General features: G+C 47.5%; 1 protein-coding gene across 9 annotated transcripts in view; it reads right to left on the bottom strand.

Moving 5' to 3' along the window:
• Positions 1–1694: 1694 nt before the first annotated feature.
• The window catches only part of Ppp2r5c (protein phosphatase 2 regulatory subunit B'gamma), a 127257-nt gene continuing 111015 nt past the window's right edge, over positions 1695–17936 (bottom strand). For 2 of the 9 annotated variants that reach the window (XM_021645040.2, XM_021645044.2), the window contains 5 exons: positions 17202–17329; positions 15968–16069; positions 14123–14195; positions 9980–10096; positions 1695–4352 (listed from right to left, as the gene is read on the bottom strand). In XM_021645040.2, coding sequence (XP_021500715.1) covers positions 4221–4352; positions 9980–10096; positions 14123–14195; positions 15968–16069; positions 17202–17329 — 552 coding nt within the window. In that variant the 3' untranslated portion in view covers positions 1695–4220. Of the gene's footprint in view, positions 4353–6605; positions 6675–9979; positions 10097–13245; positions 14196–15967; positions 16070–17201; positions 17330–17936 lie in introns of those variants that run through there. The other 7 variants (XM_021645042.2, XM_021645046.2, XM_060388178.1 and 4 more) reach the window with 6 other exon arrangements.

Here is a 17936-nt window from a genome sequence, read left to right as displayed (position 1 = left end):
CGGAGGATCACTGCACGTTTGAAGCTATGTAGTGAGTTAGAGCAGCCTGAGCCACACATCGAGACTCTGCCTCAAAACACCAACCAACCAAAGAAACCCTAAAAACATAATACTTTTGTTTGTAAAAAGATATGAAGGAGATGGTGGGCCGAGTCAGGGAAGAATACCTAGTTTCCATTGGGGTGGGCCAACCTCTGCACTCAAACTGCAAACCCAAACTTAATAACACCCCCCCCAACCATGTAGAATAACATACCTTTAATTGTGAGTGGAATTTCTGATATTTGAAAGTTCCATGTTAGCATTAGTAACATAAAGTCAATGAGAACACAGGCTGATGTGCTGCCTTTTAAGGGCTGAGATTTGGTTTAGCATGTTTGAGACTTTGCTTAGGTTTACATAAAAACAGCATCCCCGAAGCACGTTGAGGCATAGACTGATGTCTGAGTTTCTTGGTTCTGAGGCACCTGCTGGATGGTCCATGCCCTCCTGTGCTCATGCCTCCCCCGCTCCTGGGACTTCCGTGAGTTCAGGGTCACCCTACTCTCTGTCCACATCAGTTCCCATTGTTTACCCAGGTGCTTCCACAGCTTATCAGCCCTGGGCGCCCTAAGGGACCTTCCTACCTGTAACGGGTCCCCGTGCGTGGCCTGCGCTGGCTCTGCTCAGTGCTGTGGCCCCTCTGCTGTGAATGGGAAGAGTGGCCAATGGTAGGAGAATCACGATTAGCCAAAGGATGGTGGCATCTACAAGGTCAATGCCTGGGCTTGAAGGTGGTGTTGAGAAGTACTCTTGGCCACCGCTGCTGACGTGGTGACAGCAGTTCTCAGGGAAGACCACGGAGCCCGTGGAAGCACTGCAGTGTCACCAGTGACTGGTGGCTGTCAATCACAGGGCGCCTCTGGCCGAGAATTCCTGTCATGTCCTTCTCCCGTTTCAAGAAGGGAGGGCGAGGGATCTCAGAGGGTCACCACCCAGTCCCAGGGAGCAGTAGTGCTACCCTGGACCCAATTCATGTCTTCTAACCAGTGAGCTGCTTCCGGGAGGGGTGCTTTCCTCAAATACCTGTGCCAGCAGGCCTCAGGCCCAAGCCCTCAGGCAGCTGCAAGGCCTCTACTGCTTAGCTCCTGCCAGAAGGTGGGGCCAGGGTCACGGACTCTGAGGATACCCTTTCTGCCAGAGTGAGAACTCTTCCAGCACATCTTCACAGCCATTATCAACAATGCCACTGAGGAGAGCAACGGGCCAGTGACAGTTAAACTCACCTTCGGCACCACTACCTACTCCATCCACTCAGTCGGGTATCCAGGGAGAACTCACTTCAGATTCTAAACACTGGGTTCTTATCCACACTGCCTCTTTAAAAGGCATGTCTGTGTGCCAAAAGCTGCTTTTGCCTTTTCTTCTCTTTTGAGACAGGGTCTCTCTCATGGCGATCTACCTGTTCTGCCTCCCGAGTTCTGAGATCAAGGGTGTGCACCAACATGCCCAGCCGGCACCTGCCTTTTCAATGTGGCTTCTAAGAGCCAAGATGAGGTGCTAATGGACAGCTGCACTCATTAGGGGGACACAGGACAGCTGCTTCCCACCTCCAGCCACTGTCCCTTGAGTGGTTGGTCTCTGACCTGACAGTTACAGTGTTTCAGAACCAGACTGCCCAACTCCATGGCTAAATTTAGTTTCATGATGAGCAATAAAATTCACATGTTCTTTATTTAGTCCATATAATACACCATTTTAAAGAAGTCTTTAAAATTAGATAAAAGAGCATATTAAATGGCAAGTGCATGAAGTCTTTCTTCATAAACAATGTCAAAACAAAAAAGTTTTGAATTACAAAATGTTAAAAAATATGTTGGTACTTAACATTTCACTAAAAGCATAAAGTTACAGATATTTTCTAAAGAAAAATAACTGCCACTTATCTATTTTTGCTGTTTCTATGAACTTTTTTTAAATTCTGTACATAGGACATTTTGTACAAAATACGAAGTCTACATTTTTATTACTTATTACCATAAAACAAAGATACAATGTATGTACAATGTTCAAAGGAAGCCATACAAAGCCACACTAGAAAGACACTTCAACTGTGACAGCTCTGGTGCACAGATACATTTTGGAAAGAGTGAAGGTGCCAGACTGGAGCCACAAGAAGAAAACCAGTCATTTTCTTTTCAGCATGGTACTTTTTAAACCAGTTTGGTACAGAATCAACGGCGTGTCTTAACAATATACGAGTCGAACAATTAGCACAGGGAACCCGAGCACTAACTGGGGAAACTTTAATAGGCCAAAATAGTTAAGTAATACTCTTGTCAAAAAAAAGTAGTTTCTCTCAAAACATTTTTTTTTTCCTTTTCCTTATTGGTAAATGTTTGTCTTCAATAAAGAGCAGAAATAAAACCTGGACCAGAAGATGTTCTGTCGTGCTGAGCTTCGCACAATCATCCGGACACTGATAGCTTGCTTTCCACGCAGGGCGAAGGAGTCTCACAGGACCTCTCACCACACACAGAGTGCCCCACAGCTGGGCTATCTGAGACTCTACCAGCTAAAGACGAGAGTTCAAACAATGGGGTATCAAAACACAGAGACGCTGCTTTATACAATAAAAGCACCCTTTTTCCCTCAAAAGGAGAAGGCATCTCAACTTTTTTTTTTTTTTTAATAGATTTCATAATGGTAAGTGGATAGATACTTGTCAAGTTTCTCAGGAAGTTTTTTCTCACCCAAGCGACCGACCTGTCCCTCAGCTGGGGCCACCTTTCTGTTTGGCTATGCTGGCTCTCCCTTTCCTCAGGTGTCTTTCTTCCCTGCTCTGTGGAGTGAGCATCAGCAGACACCTAAGGGGACCCAGAAGCAGGCTCTGAGGCCACATGAGAGCAATGTCTGATTTCACAACTTTTTCATGGATACACAAGACCACGATTAAAAAACAGATTTTAAAAGAAGCCACGTGTTACCATATCTTATGCATCAAGACATTTAACACTAAGTTATCTATGTGCTGGAGACAAGAGAAACTAGTCACTGTTCAGCACTGCGTACACATCTCAAGTAGCTTTCAAGCAGGATAAATAAGTCAAAGTACTGGCCACCCTGAGAGAAATAAAGAATAGACAAAGCACTAGTTTAAGATTTTTCTCTTGTGCTATTCCATCTAAAACAGAAGCTTAGTCCATGCAATAAGTCTGTGAAGCCTGTAGCAGCATGTGAAAACTGGCAGACATTGCACTTTTCCTTATGAGCTTCGTAATGTGTGCTTTTTCGACAGAAAGGCTCACTGAGGGCACCCCCACGGTGTGGCCTGCCGTACACCCACAGGCAGCTGCAGTCTGCAGTAGGCCAAGTGGCTTAATTTATTGTAGCTTTCTACAAGTGTGGAATTCTTAGATCCTATAATTTTATCAATTCAAGAGCCTTGTTGAAGGATAATGTGTAAATAGATGAAAAACTGATTCTGCAAATAAAAACATGAACACATAATTTCAACATTGCGATTCTGGTCAAGGTGGCCTGAGAAAGCACTTCCCAGAGCTTTCTCCTCTGAGCTTAGGTGAGACTCTGGCCTCTACAATGGGCTATGAAATATGGCTTTCGGTAGACACTGAGGGAGCAGGATATGGTGTGCGTGCCGTTAATCAAAGGAAAGAAACACCTTGGAAGGCCTCAGTGCTGAGGGCTGTTGGCCACTTTTCCAGGAGGCAGCTAGAATGTGAAAGCAAAGGATCATTTGTGAGATTTAACCAACAAACACAAGCTGCTGGCACAGCAGTCACGGAAGCAACACCACGGGCTGTAACGTCGTGAAGAGGAGGAGATACCTTTTAAAGTGTTCCTCTGATCTGAGAGCGCATCGGTGCCACCACGGAATACCTCTGTTAGAGGCCCAGGCTCCGCTGGGTGGAAAAGAAGATGACAACCAGGGTGCTTTCCTATAGCTCTGACTTTGGATCAGTCTTACTCGGGGCAATGCTGGGGTGGTGACAGCATGGTGAGGACACAGCACTGACCCCTGGCTTGGCCAGCAGGGCCAGAGAAGCCACCATTGTTTGAACTCCTAATCTCGGGCGGAGGCAGACTCGCGTTATTGCCTAGAGAACGGGCTGGAGGAAGTTTTGACTGTGAGTGTAACTGATTGGTATGGCACAAACATGTCTTTTCTACAGCATCCGGAAGAGAAGTGCCAGGCCCCGCTCAGCGCGCTGCTCCAGAGGCTAGCGCCCGTCCTGGGAGACCAGCCCACCGGCTCTGCAGTGAGCTTCCAAGGCTTTCTCGGTGTGGGGGTCCTGAGGCAGCTCGGACTTGCGGCGCACAAGGGGACGGTCCTTCTTCAGATCCTTCTGTGCCTGGAATCACAAATGCAACCCAGTTGGCTATGTGCTAGGCTAACTGAGGGGAGTTCACTTCTGAGTTAGCAGTCAGAGGAAAGTATGAGGCAAGCAAGATCGTGGACGTGCTACAGCCTCAGCTGGCTGCAGGAAAGGGCCCGTTTCTTACTCGTTCACCCCAGATATCTTACACACATGTAATGACTGTGGGCAGACTGGTGAGCAATGGTGGCTTTAGGATTCCACAATGTTAGTGTTTGCAGAATTCTCCAAATTTTAATGACTCCCCCAGGTATCCTCCTCTCACAAAACATCATCAATGTCACTTTATGACCGTGTCTGTTACATATTTCAGAAAGTAGACTTTTTTTTTTTTAAAAAGGGGAAAACAGAATGAATGAGAAATAAATTAGATTTAAAACAGTGAGAGCTAAAATGTCCACAAAAACTTCTAAAAAAATTTTTTTTTCAGGAAGAGGTGTAAGAGGTGTTAAATGGGTCATGTCATGTAGCTGAAAAACAAATTATACCCAGAAAAGCCATTTACATGGAAGTTTCTAATACTGAGTCTGAGAAATAAAAGTTCCTTTTCTTTTCCACTCTCTTTCTGAAGTTCAGGAACCCAACTTTAACAGTATTTAGATTGTTTGTGCACATATGTATGTATTTTGAGACAGGATCTCATTGCATAGCCCAGGTTTCCCTTAAATTTATTATCAAGTCCAGGCTGGCCTTGACCTCATGGGCAATCCTTCTGTCTTAGCCTCCCAAGTGCTCGAGTCATGAACGTGAGCCAGCACGCCTGGGGCTTTAACTAACCGTATCTGCAGAGAATGGGCCAGAAAGGATGCTCTGTGCTGAGCGTCCACCCGGCTTTAATGGAGGCCGCTGGGGTAGCACCAGTGCTCTGAAAGCCAACAAAACGCCAACTCAGCTGTCCAAAGGCAGGGTGCCCGTGAGGAGACTGCAGGCATCCAGCAGTACTCTTGGACCTGCGCTGCTTAACCCCAGCTGTTTTCCTTCCCACCCAGTGTCTCCAACCGAAAGAAAGTAAACCTCTGTGGTGCAATTTAGAAAAACCCCAACTGTTTAAAGCCAATTATGTGGCAACAGGAAGCGCATGCGTGAATGGCTGCTCCGTGTACAGAAGCCTGACTTCCACGGGATGATGAGACCCACTCTTATGCTCCGGTGGGAAGCCTGAGTGTCACAGTTTGGTGTTTCTTAGCAGGGCTGTCGGTGGAGGTACCTGCGAGAGCAGCAGCAGTGGGGCTCAGCATCTTCTGGCACTAGGACGGCTTCTAGCTGTCACCTGAACCGTGACAGTCAAGACGGCGAAGGAAAGCTTTATGATCTTCTGGCTTAGAAACCAGTGGGAGATGGCGAACCTCACCAGTCCCCAGGCAGGCTGTCACCAGTCCCCATGCTTGCAAGTGAGCATTTACCGATTCGAGAAGCCCAGGCTGATCAAATTCATGGTCCTCCTGCCTCAGCCTCCCAAGTGCTCAGATTTTGGGTGTGCACCACCACAGTAAGCACCGGAAGAGTGCTTTATTGTTAACCCACCAGAAACTCTGGAGGCAAGACTCTACCCCGAATTTTATGTCCACCTTGAGGCAAGCCGACATTTTAAAACACGTGAATTAGGTAATTCCCTGTGACATGGGTATGTTAACAGACTACAGCGAACCCTTGGAGCTGGGACCAGTGAGAGCGAACTGAAAAAACAGCTGGCTGGAGCTTCTGGCACACACGAGGGCCTCTCTGCTTAGCATTGCGAAGAGACGCATAAAGCAGAGAAGACTGACAGGCCACAAGACGAACAATGAGAGAAACCGGGGGCAGCAAAGAATGAGACATTGTGCAGATGGTGGTCTGGAGTAAGATGGGGGGGGGGGGGACGATGTGCAGGCAGCATGCAGGCAGGGTGGGTGGGTGAGGAAGCAGGGGAGTGTTGGTGTGAGACAGCTCCAGGTGAGACACAGGAGCCCGGGCACTGCGGCAGGTGCAAGCGGCCAGTGCTGGAGGGTATGTAGAGGACAGGGCTGGTACACAATGGCACATGCCTCCTTTACCTTGGAAAGGCATTGGGTTCAAACTTTAGAACTGAATATGGGCTGGAACTGATCAGTGTTCCCTTAGCTCTGTCTTGCCCATCACAAGCTGTGATTCACGGAAAGGGGAAAATACTTCATGTATGCCACGGTGACTCACACTTTCTTTGGCAGATACAAAGCCTTACGTATACTCTGTGCACTTTGCAAGGAGTACCTGCGCTGCCCACTTCCATCTTTACACCTTCCTGACTTGCGTGGTTGACATTGCTTTTCTCCCGACCAACTGTTAAAAACGAAAATTGTAAACATTTTAAGTGTCTCTGATATCAACGTTATTCAGATGAAAGTTATACTCTTTTTTTTGGGAGGGGGGAGAGTTCTGTATAGGTTACACATGTTCCACAAAAGAAATCCAAACAGTTCTAACAGGCAAAGCCTGTTCTCCACCCTCCACCAATCAAATGCTTTCTTAGTATTAGTCCCCTGTCCCCAGCCTTCAGCAGGATCATCTTATTTACCTCTCACCCTGACCTGACTCAATAGTCAAATCCACTTAAAGAAACATGGAATCTTTTTGGGAAAACAGTGAAAAAATAAAACTGAGGGCCATGGAAAAAGTTCACACCATCAAACCCCAGACCTTAGTTTTTAGCGATAGCTTTGTTTGGTTTCTGAGTCTTGCTATGTAGCTTGGGCTAGCTTTAAATGTGCACAAATCTACCTTGGCCTGTGGAGTACTGAGACCACAGGCTTGGGCCAACCACATCTGGTACTTGGTACATTCCTCTGCTATCATAACTGAGCATTTCAGGAGCCTTATTCTAAATGTCAAAGAGGAGTTTTTAATTTCAAATATTACCTATGTGAGACTCTACTCCGTGTACTGGCTCAGTTTAGCCCATAGACATCTTGATGTTGGCAGTATTGTCTCTAACTTGTGTAAGCTATTTTAGGTCCTCTGTGTTTCCACAGCAATTTATCTTATCTTTTTATTCTTTTTCAAAGACAGGCTCTTTGCTAAGTAGCTCAGCTGTTTCAAACTTGATATTTTCCTGCTCTGTCTGTATGCCATAGGAAATTCAGAATCGGCTGGTTTTTGAGCCTGGGCTGACTTCTGAACTTGCCAGATAGCCAGGGCTGACCTTGAACTTTTGGTTTTCCTGCTTCCACTTCCCAAGTGCTCAGATTGCAGGAGTGTGCCATCACGTAGGGTTCATGCTGGCTTGGGAATACACCCAGCCCTTCAAGCATACTAGGCAAGCACTCTATCAACGGAGCTATAAGCCAGGCTCATCACTTTCTCAGGGGGTGCGTGGGGGACTGCTGGGATCCTAACGGAGAAGTTACTTTGGGTGAACTGACTTCCCGTGCATGGCATCTTCTGCCTCAGGAGCATGAGCCACAGCACTTGCAAGGGAAGGTGGAGGACTGACTTTTGAGGATTGCCAATTACAGAAAATTCAACTAGCTGATGTAATCTCAAGAGTCACACAAAGAGAGAGCAAATGTGCCATGGAGCCTCTCAGGGCAACCATACCGTGACTGCTTAGAATCCCCAGCTGGTTTGACTAACAATGATGGGTAGAGGATGGACAGCAGCTAGGAGGCTCCGTGGCCCCCGTGCCCTACGATGTCAGAGCCCACTTTTCATGGCATTTTTGCTTAAGGTGTAAGGTGAACTGGTGTATGTTCTTGTTCCAACTGCTGAACGTGTAAAGAATAGGGAATAAGTTATAATGAATCATGACCAAAGCTGAAGGATGTGCTAAAGGAAAAATTCTTTTGAACTTTTAAACATTCAACATGCAGGAAATGGCTCACAAATCTTAAACTTCCTCTAAATTTTATATGGCCCAAGTGTATTAAAATTGAATAAAAGGTCACAAATTCTCAGGCGGGCTTCCCCATAGTCCAGGAAACTGGCTTTCTCAGATAAGCCACTCAGCTGGGCTACCACTGGCAAACTCAGGGCTGTACAATCAAAGTGGAAATAAAAAAGGTGACCTTACTTCCTTCCAGAGTCACAAAAAAAAAAAAAAAAAAAAAAAAAAAAAAAATCATGTAGGAAAACTGCCTACAGTTAGAACACAAAAAATACATGGGTTTTCTTTCTTTTCTATCCCTTCCTTTCTTCCTTTTTTTCTAGGAGGGTCTCATTATTTGGCCCAGACTGGCCTTGAACTCACAGTTCTCCTGCCTTGGCTTCTTGAGCTCTGGGATTACAGGCCTGAGTAACTATGCTCTGTTGAGTTCTTGATGAGATCTATTCTTTGCTAAGAATAACCCTTATGAGCAAAGTATGGAATTCAACAAATTCCCGACAGATAGTAGGTTGTCACTGAGTTTTTCCATCACATTTCTAGTATTTCCATATTTTGCTGAGTAGAAATAAGTATTCATTCATCCATTTAAACATAATTTAATTTAAATGAAGGGGCTAAGGATGAACACAGTGAGTTCAGGAGCTGGGCCCTCCTTGCTCAGCACTCTAACAGGGAGCCTGACTCCAAATCAGCCAGCCATGTTGCAATGGGGAGAAGAAACAGCCACACCCAGCTTTGCTTATATTATTTACACATAAGACACGGCCTCCCAGGGCACCGTTACTAGCAATCAGGAAGAGATGCTGCTGCATCCTCTCTCCATGCCATTCTTGGAGCATTTCTGTGTGTTATCCTGGGACCACAGCCCTGTTCAGAAGGCTCCATGCAGACGTGTGGCTGGGGCTGGAGCTGGCTTGGCTGGCTAGACTGCCTAATCTTGGTAATGCCACATCCTCGTTTTATCAGGTGAATCAAACAGATTAGAGGCTCCTGTCTAACTGAGCTGTCAGGGACATCATGAGCTGTAAGCAGTGATGAGGGGTTTCCCTTCCACACTCTAGAATTTGAGGGCCTAGGGATCCTGTCATTGGTCAAAGGGGGCTAAAGTTACAAGTCAGGGTGACCATTGCCTTTAGGTCCATTTAGGGTTTTGTTTGTGCATGCTGGGAACAGGGAGCATGCCAGAGGAAATGCAGGCTTTTAGGACCGACCCACAGAGGGGCTTGGTAGATCACCCTCTCTGAAACCTTTCTGTGTATGTTCTCAATTTGGCAGAAAGATGTTTCTGGCTCAGAACGGCTCTACAGCATTGCACAGAGAGCGCTGTTACTGGAAATGCTGCTGGCACAGCTCTGGCCTGCCACAGGGGCCCTGGGCCCTGAAGGAGGCCAAGCTCCCCACCTTGGTGTCCTGGGAGGTGAGAGGTGCGGCACCTGCTATGAAGAACTAAAGGGAAATGACTGTGGACCAGCAGTGAGAGGGCTGCAAAGGGGGAAGTGAATGGCAAGTTGCTATTGCAAAGCTTTGGTTTTGCTCAAGCGAACACAAAGCATACAGGAGTTGGGATTCTGTTGCTAAGATAAATACAGCAACAAACTGCAGGCAAATGCTTAATTGTTAAGAACGTTTCTAGCAATCTAATCAATCTATAGACATTTGCCTAACAAGTGGCTACATTTCACTTTATAGCATCAGCAGAATTTGGACGGACCCGTCAAGCACATCTGTAGTGGGCACAGCCCTGATGCGCTCAGTGCGCCTTTACCTGACGAGTCTCGTCGCTCACTGTCTTTTTCAGCATCTGCACATCTTCAAACTGAGGCCCATCTGTCTCCATTGCAACCGGAATGCTCATGACGCTGGCTTGACTATACACTGCATACTGCAATGCAAAGTACGGAGTCACTGTCTGTTAGGTGCTGGGTCTGCACTTAGGGCCCTCATCCTGCAGGGGGCCATTTGCCCACTGCCCTTCCCTGTGGCCCTCTTCCACAAGAAGCCTGCTTGCCCACAGAGGAAGCCTGTGGGCTGCTGCCTGGGAGGTGCTGGAAAGGGGCTCACCCTCCTGCAGTCTAGGCTATGGGAGTGACCCCTCTGCTGGCCCCAAGATCACTTTCATGTCTTCCTGAGTTTACCTCAAGCCAGTCAGTCTACAGCCCTTCTGTATCTCTGGAGCCAAAGCACTGAAGGGAGACTGTCCCCAGCAGACGCTGTCACTGCTCACCCTGCTCTCTGTACACAGCCTGTCAAGGTCCCCTTTCTTTCCCCCAGCTCTCTTTCCTTGCTTCTTCACATCCACCTTGGGCAGTTGGCCCCAATCCTCCCCTTCATTCCATGTCCCCAGTATTTTCTTAAGGTTTTAAAGCTTTCAATACATCTCTAAACTCTACTTGCCACCAAAGATAACATAGTTTGGACTATCGCTGGGATCCCTCTGACCTGGCCCTGTGGCCAGGCCTGCTCTGTCCTGGGGGCCTGTGCTCTCCGCTCCCTTCTGCTCCGGGGCATCAGGCAGCTGGAATAACAGGTGGCCCCCCACCTGCCTGTACCACTGACCCCAGGCTTTGTGAGCAGAGGGATGTAGCCACAGCCTGCTAGCTGCTGCCATGTGCTCTATGTGGTAAGGCCAGGGAGGGGCAGAGTCAGCGCATACTGCAGGTTGGAGGCCATGCTCCGTTCTTCCCTGGCAATATATGTGCTGCAGAGATTCCCCAAGCCTGAGCGGGGGAGGCTGGGCCTGTGTCCAGGCTTATGGCCAGCCACATTCCCGACCTCAGCCTCCACCCCTTCTGGCTAGCTCTGCTCAGCTCAGTCTGCTTCCTGTTCTTAGCTCTCTAACAGGCTGCCTCCTGGACATTAGCCATGTGTTCAATCTGCCCTCTAGGCTGTGTACCTGTAACCAGACCTGGCACTCGGTTTCTTCCTATGGTGGGCCCTCCTGCCCTTCGTGCTACACGCTCTGCGCAGTAGCCTCTTTTCCACACGTTCCTCTGAGAGTCAGTCCCCTATGGGCCTGGCCCTCCAAGCATACCACACTGCTGCTGACATCATACAAGAGCTTTCTAAACTGCAAGTCCACCTGGCCACTTTGCTCCTTACATATGTATGAAGGGATAAAGGCAGACGGCTTGTGCCCTCTCTCCAGTATTATCACAGCTCCCCCAGGGCCAGCCCTGAGTTTCTCTAGTATTTTCTGACTTGCCTGGGTCTTGGGCCCTTGCAGCAAATGATAGGCTGTGTCACAACTGTGAAGCCTGGGCTCCCCGCCCCAACACACAAATCCTCATCCCTTCCTAGGGCCATTTCTTTCTGAACCTCCATACAGACATGAGTTACACCTTCTCAAGTCTAGAGCAGTCCCCAGTTGTGTGCTCTGGCCTAGCTGCAGTGCCCCCCTTATGTACTCTGTGCTTCTAGATGGCAGTCTGCGTTTGGCTCTCATAGTTGTATCACTGGAAATTTCCAGTTTGCTTCAGGACACACAGCACCTTGTCCTTTAGACACTCAAAGTCAGGTGGGAGAACAGAGGAGGAATGGAGGCCTACTGTGAGACAGCACTGGGGACTGTTTAAAGCACATGCTTCCTCTTCTTCATACTCCAGGACAAACCCAATGTCTTCCACAGATGCTGTACAAGGACTGGAGAGGACCCCATGCCATTGGCCGTGCTGGCTCACAGAAGACCAAGCCCACTCCCACGTGGCACAGGCAGGCTTCCCACGAGGAGCACAGGCCTTCAAGAGGCTGCAGCTCACAGGGGGACAGAGTGCACAGGCCTTCACCCGAGGTGGAGGACGTGGGGCATCACCCCCTGCCACAGCCCAGCTGCAGCTGCACCTCACAGAATCACGTCTCCCTCACACAACACCCCACTGAGGGAGGGGCATGGGGGGTGGGCAGTAAGGTGCCCTAGAGTCGATTTGGTGGGATAGGAGAAACACATCCATGTTGGAAATGACCAGCAATTTAGAATGCCACACAAATCACGAGATTTGGCACGAGAACCTAGGGAAGTGGCCACAGCTGCCAGAACCTGTCTTCTACCAACTTCCTGATCCCTCCTTCAGCTGCCTGGCTGGGGCTCTTCACATTTCTGAGCAGACAAGACACTTGCTTGGACTGTAAAGCAGGGTGTGCTTTGAGAAGCTGTCTCCCCGGACACCAGTGAATAGTGAATTATGGGTAACCATCCTGTGGACAGTGAAGCTGCAGGTTCACTCTAAGGCTGACGTGATGTGGAAACTGCTTACAAACCCACACAAGCTGTAATGCCAAGCACTACATGGAAATTTAGGAAAGGCTTTTCTGTCAAGAGAACAAGTTCTACGGCATACTTCCAGCTCCGAGGTCTAACACATGAAGGATTTCCCACTTTAGAGGCATTGTGTCATGGGGCTGGGGCATGTGAACAAGATGATTCTTGATGACTGTCACAGATGGTTCCACACAGAGATGGGGGTGAGGACAGTGGGAAGAGAGGTCACCAAAGCTCCATGCTAAACACAGCACAGGTATGATATCACCATAGACAATTTAAAGAGAGATCAAAAGGAATAAACCAGGAACCTTTGCTGCAAGGCATCGGCAAACCCAGGCCATGAGTGTGGACACAACAGCCAGCTCTATCATTTGTGAGTACAAGTTTTGTGTAGTTTTTTCAACAGATTATTTCCATATTCTATGCAAAGCACATCTTCCAAGGTTCTCCACCCCTTAGATAAACAAAACAAAGCAAAAAAACAACCTTCCAAACAAGACCCCTAGTGCGGTGTCGGCAAAGCTGAAGCACCTAACCCGGCCCACATAGAGTGCTTCAGCCTCGCTTTCAACATGAGCCCTGGTACACATGCAGAGCTCTGTAATCACGCCACAGGCCTTAGAAGGCCTTCTCTAGAGCCTGCCGAGAGCTGCCAGGGAAATGTGGGCTACTTGTTTTAGGTGGAGCCTCAAACCTGCGACAGACCGTCATTAAGTCTCCTCTCATCAAAGGGATGCGGGTCAGAATGCTGTTTCATAGGAAAATACACACTGTTATCTTCATGTATCATTTTTATTAAATGACAAAGATTAAAAAACCCACATCCAACTCACATAATAATTTATACACACTTCTCACCAAAAAGAAATACACTGTTTAGTAAGACATTTTCTTCCCTGGAGAGCTGAGAGAAGCCTGAGAGATCTTAGTGTGGAAAAGGTCAGACATTTCATCAAGTGGCTGTTATAATCAGACGCACACAGAGCAAGGAGAAAAGAAACACCCCAATAACACTGATTGTTCAGACCAGCAGATGCAACACCCCAGTAACACTGATCATTCAGACCAGCAGACACGATACCAAAGGACCATGATTGCAAAGCTGTCCCAGGGTCATGCCAGCCTAAGAGCTAACACTGGATGCAGGCCGCTGAGTTGCCAGCAGCTCTGGCAGATAGGACCATCTGTGTCTCGCTTCGCCTTACGTGAGCACACTGCCATCAGCTAGGGTAGAGGAACGGTTAGTGTGAGCAGGGCAGAACTCAGTTAGTTTTTCAGCATACTTCATCTACTCCATACTTCATCTGTTTCATATATGAAAATAAAAAAGAAATATGGTTCAAGTGACAGCATCTATGACATTTGAGCAAGAAAGGACATTACAATCTTTGAGGTTATATCCTCGTTTTCTTTTTACCACATCATATCTTAATTTTAAAAAGAAAAAGTCAATTCTGTGGTAAAAATTATGTGTGGCAAATAAGTACTTATACAAGAGGAAGGTTACAAAGTTGGAAAGTGTTTTTATTGCAGACATTTGCACATACAGTGTTAGTGACGTTGGCCTCCCTTTCTGGGGCAAGCCAGAGCCTAGTCATCAAACATTCAAGCAATGCCTCAACACTCCCGTGTTACTCTCTTTTTCAGTACCTGGGGATTCGCTTTGGCTAGATTCTCTATTTTAACCCATGCTTCTTCTCGCTCTTTCATTTTTAGCTTCTCTCTGAAAAACAGTAAAACATCATTTGTGTTAGGACAGAATCACAGCCAGGCAAGTTAGGGGTAAAGCATGGAGACATGAGCAACACAGTCCTGGTTTCCAGGAACTTTCTGTCTTAGTCCACGTTGTGCAGTGTGGCTCTCAACAAGCGCAATGTGAAAAGAAACCTAAGAACCGGCCAAGAATTAGACTAAAGATTTAAAAAAAGTAAAATTTTAACACGACTTTAAAACATTACCCCTGCCCCTCCCAACCCCCCCCCCCACACTCCGGCACCTCCTGCAAGTAGGTCTACTGTTCTTAGCCTGGCTGACTGCTGGTTTTGAGACCCACTGGCAGGTGGGGCTGCAGAGGCCAGAGCCAGCACCCCAGGGATGACAATATTCCAAGGGAGACCATGGCTGCTTCTGATTCCATTATTATCAGCACTGAATTGGAGCCATTTCACCCCCTCCCCATCCTCAAAGCAAACCATTATAGGTAGCTTTTGGAACACCATGACTCTACAGGAGGGGAGGAGCACCACCGGAGAGGTAGATCCTTAGATACTTGTCACACTAACCTTTGTCCTGTGTTAAGGGCTGAGACCTGGTCTGGCACAGCTCTCTACGGCCCTGCTACCCTGTGCACCACTGACTATTTTACCCAGCGTGGTCTGCTTTACTCCACCTGCCCTATTTTGGCAAGGATTTTCATTACATTCACTTCTATATTGCCAGGAATCAAACAGAGCCTGACATGCAGCCAGAAGTTACCAAAACAAAGAAATGGCAGTTGGTTAAACAAACACTCTCTAGGTTGTCTACATTAGACACTTAAAAAAAAAATTTATTATGTATGCAATGTTCTACCTGCACTTGTGCCTACACTCCAGAAGAGGGCACCAGATCTCATTATAGATAGTTGTGGTTGCTGGGAATTGAACTCAGGACCTCTAGAAGAGCAGTGCTCTTCACCTCTGAGCCATCTCTCCAGCCCTACTTTAGCCACTTTTAAGTAGCAAGCAGAAAAAAAAAAAAAAAAAAAAAAAGAAAAAAGAAAAAAGAAAAAAAAATCTGCCAATGGTTCACAGTGGGTTAGCAATGATTTTTTTTTTCCCTTTTTCTTCAAAAAGACAAGGTTTCACTATATAGCCAAGACTGGCCTTGAACCTGAAATAATCCTCCTGCCTCAGCCTCTGGAGTTGGGGTTATGGACTTGTGTTGCTATGCCTGGTCTAAAAAATGATGTAAGTAACTAAATAAAATGCATTGTTATTATGCGGGTGTGTGTGGCTAATGCCAGGCCTGAGGGTGAAGGTGAGAAAACAACTCCGTGGAGTCTGCTCTTTCCTTCTGTTTTCACACAGGTTCTGAGCTCAGGCATCAGACTTGTGTAGCAAGTGCCTCTTCCCACCCAACTGTCTCGTCAGCCCTAGAGTGACTTCCTAACTAATCAATCCCAGGACTATGTGCCCAGCCTAGGGACAGAGCACCCCGATACCTAGGCAGTCTCTGGGAGACACAGCCTCTGAAATCCTCATGAGCATAGAAGCAGTGCTCTGAAAAAGCAAAGATAACTCAGCCAGTGAAGGGCGCCGGCTTTGGACACATGCTCTTTGGTGACAGGCCACCAACCTTTGCCTTGCTTCACCAGAGCAGAACAGGGTTTCTTTAAAATGAAACAGTGTTTCTTCATAATGAAGAAACACTTTGTACGATAAACAATGGTGGTGGAGCATTCAGGGATGTGGAGAATAAAAACCCACCCTGGAACCTGTGCGAGGTGCCACTTACTTCAGTTTCTCTGCTTTGAACTGCTGGGTACAGTCATCAAAGAGTTTTTGGTTCATCTCCATGAAGAGTTTCAGGGCATTGTATATCAAGCCATGTATAGTCCTGCAGAGTGAATGCCATAGTGAAAAATCAATGCTGGACCCTCGTCATCCTTCTCCGGCCTCCTGTCACAGCCCCTTCACTAACTCTCTGGGTCTCCCTTATATCTGATGTCCTACCCGAAACAAAAACTCGCTAGGTTCTAATACAAGCTGCTAGTTCTGACTCGGTCTGCTTTCTGAGACAGGGCTTGCAGGCACCTGCCAGGCAGGGGAAGTTCCTAGCTAACAGCAGCCAAAGACATTTGCCTGGAGACTGAACAGAAAATGCGGACTCCTGAAAAGAATCATGGGTAAATTATTAAGATGGCAGTAATAGAAAGACTGTACTTAGGATGCTTTGCAGAGGATAGGAAAGCTCTGGCATCCACATCTGGCTAAAGCCGAGTATTAAGCTCAGCATCCAGCACATCTGAGAGCCATGTGGAGTCCCATGCAAGGCATCAGAGAGCTTTCAATGGGTGAAATGAAGCGACAGGGAGGGACTGAACACTCCTCATTACTCAGGCCAGCTAAGTCGCTTGTTCTTCTCTCTCCCCTCTAGGCAGTGTCCACAGTGGGCTGGCCATGGAGTCTAACGGACAGGCTCCCCTGGTGTGCTGTGGGACTTGAAGGGCTACCTAAGGATTGGTGTGTCCACTGTGTTCCAGCAGGACTGAGTCCTTTGGACTTTGCAGTGCCCTTCAATCTCCTTTGGAGGCTCCAGGAGAGGCCTGGAAGGTGCTACTGCTGAAGCCAGCAGGAAGACGGGTACAGACAAATAGGCCTCTGTGCTGGCTTGGCAATGGGGGCAAGGAGACAATCCACACTGCTGCTGAACTTAAAAAGTCACAAATTGCTGGGTGGTGGTAGAGCACACCTTTAATCCCAGCACTCAGGAGGCAGAGGCAGGTGGATCTCTTGAGTTTGAGGCCAGCCTGGTCTACAGAATGAGTAAGTAGCAGGACAGCCAGGGCTACACAGAGAAACCCTGTCTCAAAAACAACAACAAAACCCCCAAACTAAACCAAAAGTCACAAAGAAACTGATGTTCATTTTAAAAGCTGATGGTAAGTTTAGGATTCAACTCTAACTGCAGTGACAACAGGCATGCCCTATTTCCAAGCGATAGGAAGCTGATAGCTGGCAGTTCCTACTTGTTCCAGTGGGTCTTTGAGTTGCGGTACAAGGATGGAAACATGATGGGCAGAATCTTTGCTGCGTTGTCACTGATTAAACTCATAATGTATTCATTGTTCCAGTAATACAGCGCCCGCTCTGCCACCTGAAAGACAGGGGTACAGAAATATCGGTGATCTGAACAACGCATCCAGGCAAACACTCTTCCTGTTACGCTTGTGAGTAAGTTACTGTGGATAAGACAATTACAGTGAAGAGGCAAGATAACTTATATGTGAAGAAGTCAACAGCGTCATTCACTTCTCCATTTACTCAATAAACAGTCATTATGAGACCCCAGGCTGGAAGCCAACACTAAGTCAAAGAAATATGTGTGCACACAGATGCATGATTCCACCGTGATGCATGTGTCTACACGTAGAGGATATAGGTTGGCACTGGGTGTCTTCCTAAATTACTCTCCATCTTAGTTTTTGAGACAGAGTCTCTCACTGAACTTGGAGCTCCCCAATTTATCCAGGCTGGCTGGCAGGGATCCTTCTGTCTCTAGCCCCAACCCCCAACCAGTGCCAGAATTGTAGGTGTGGCCAGGTGGTCCAAACTCAGGTCCGCAAGTTCGTGCAATGAACACATTGTTGATGAGCCTACCCTTAGCCACTCACTCCCACTCAGCCTGTATCAGCTAGGTTTGTAGTGTGTGCGCCACCGAGCACGGAAGCTGAAGCAAAGCTTACACTTGGCAGCAGAGTAGA

This window comes from Meriones unguiculatus, chromosome 7, assembly GCF_030254825.1.
Source record: "Meriones unguiculatus strain TT.TT164.6M chromosome 7, Bangor_MerUng_6.1, whole genome shotgun sequence".
NCBI classification, from domain to species: domain Eukaryota; kingdom Metazoa; phylum Chordata; class Mammalia; order Rodentia; family Muridae; genus Meriones; species Meriones unguiculatus.
Note: the sequence above shows the minus strand (reverse complement) of the source record. Positions and strands in the feature narration are given on the sequence as shown.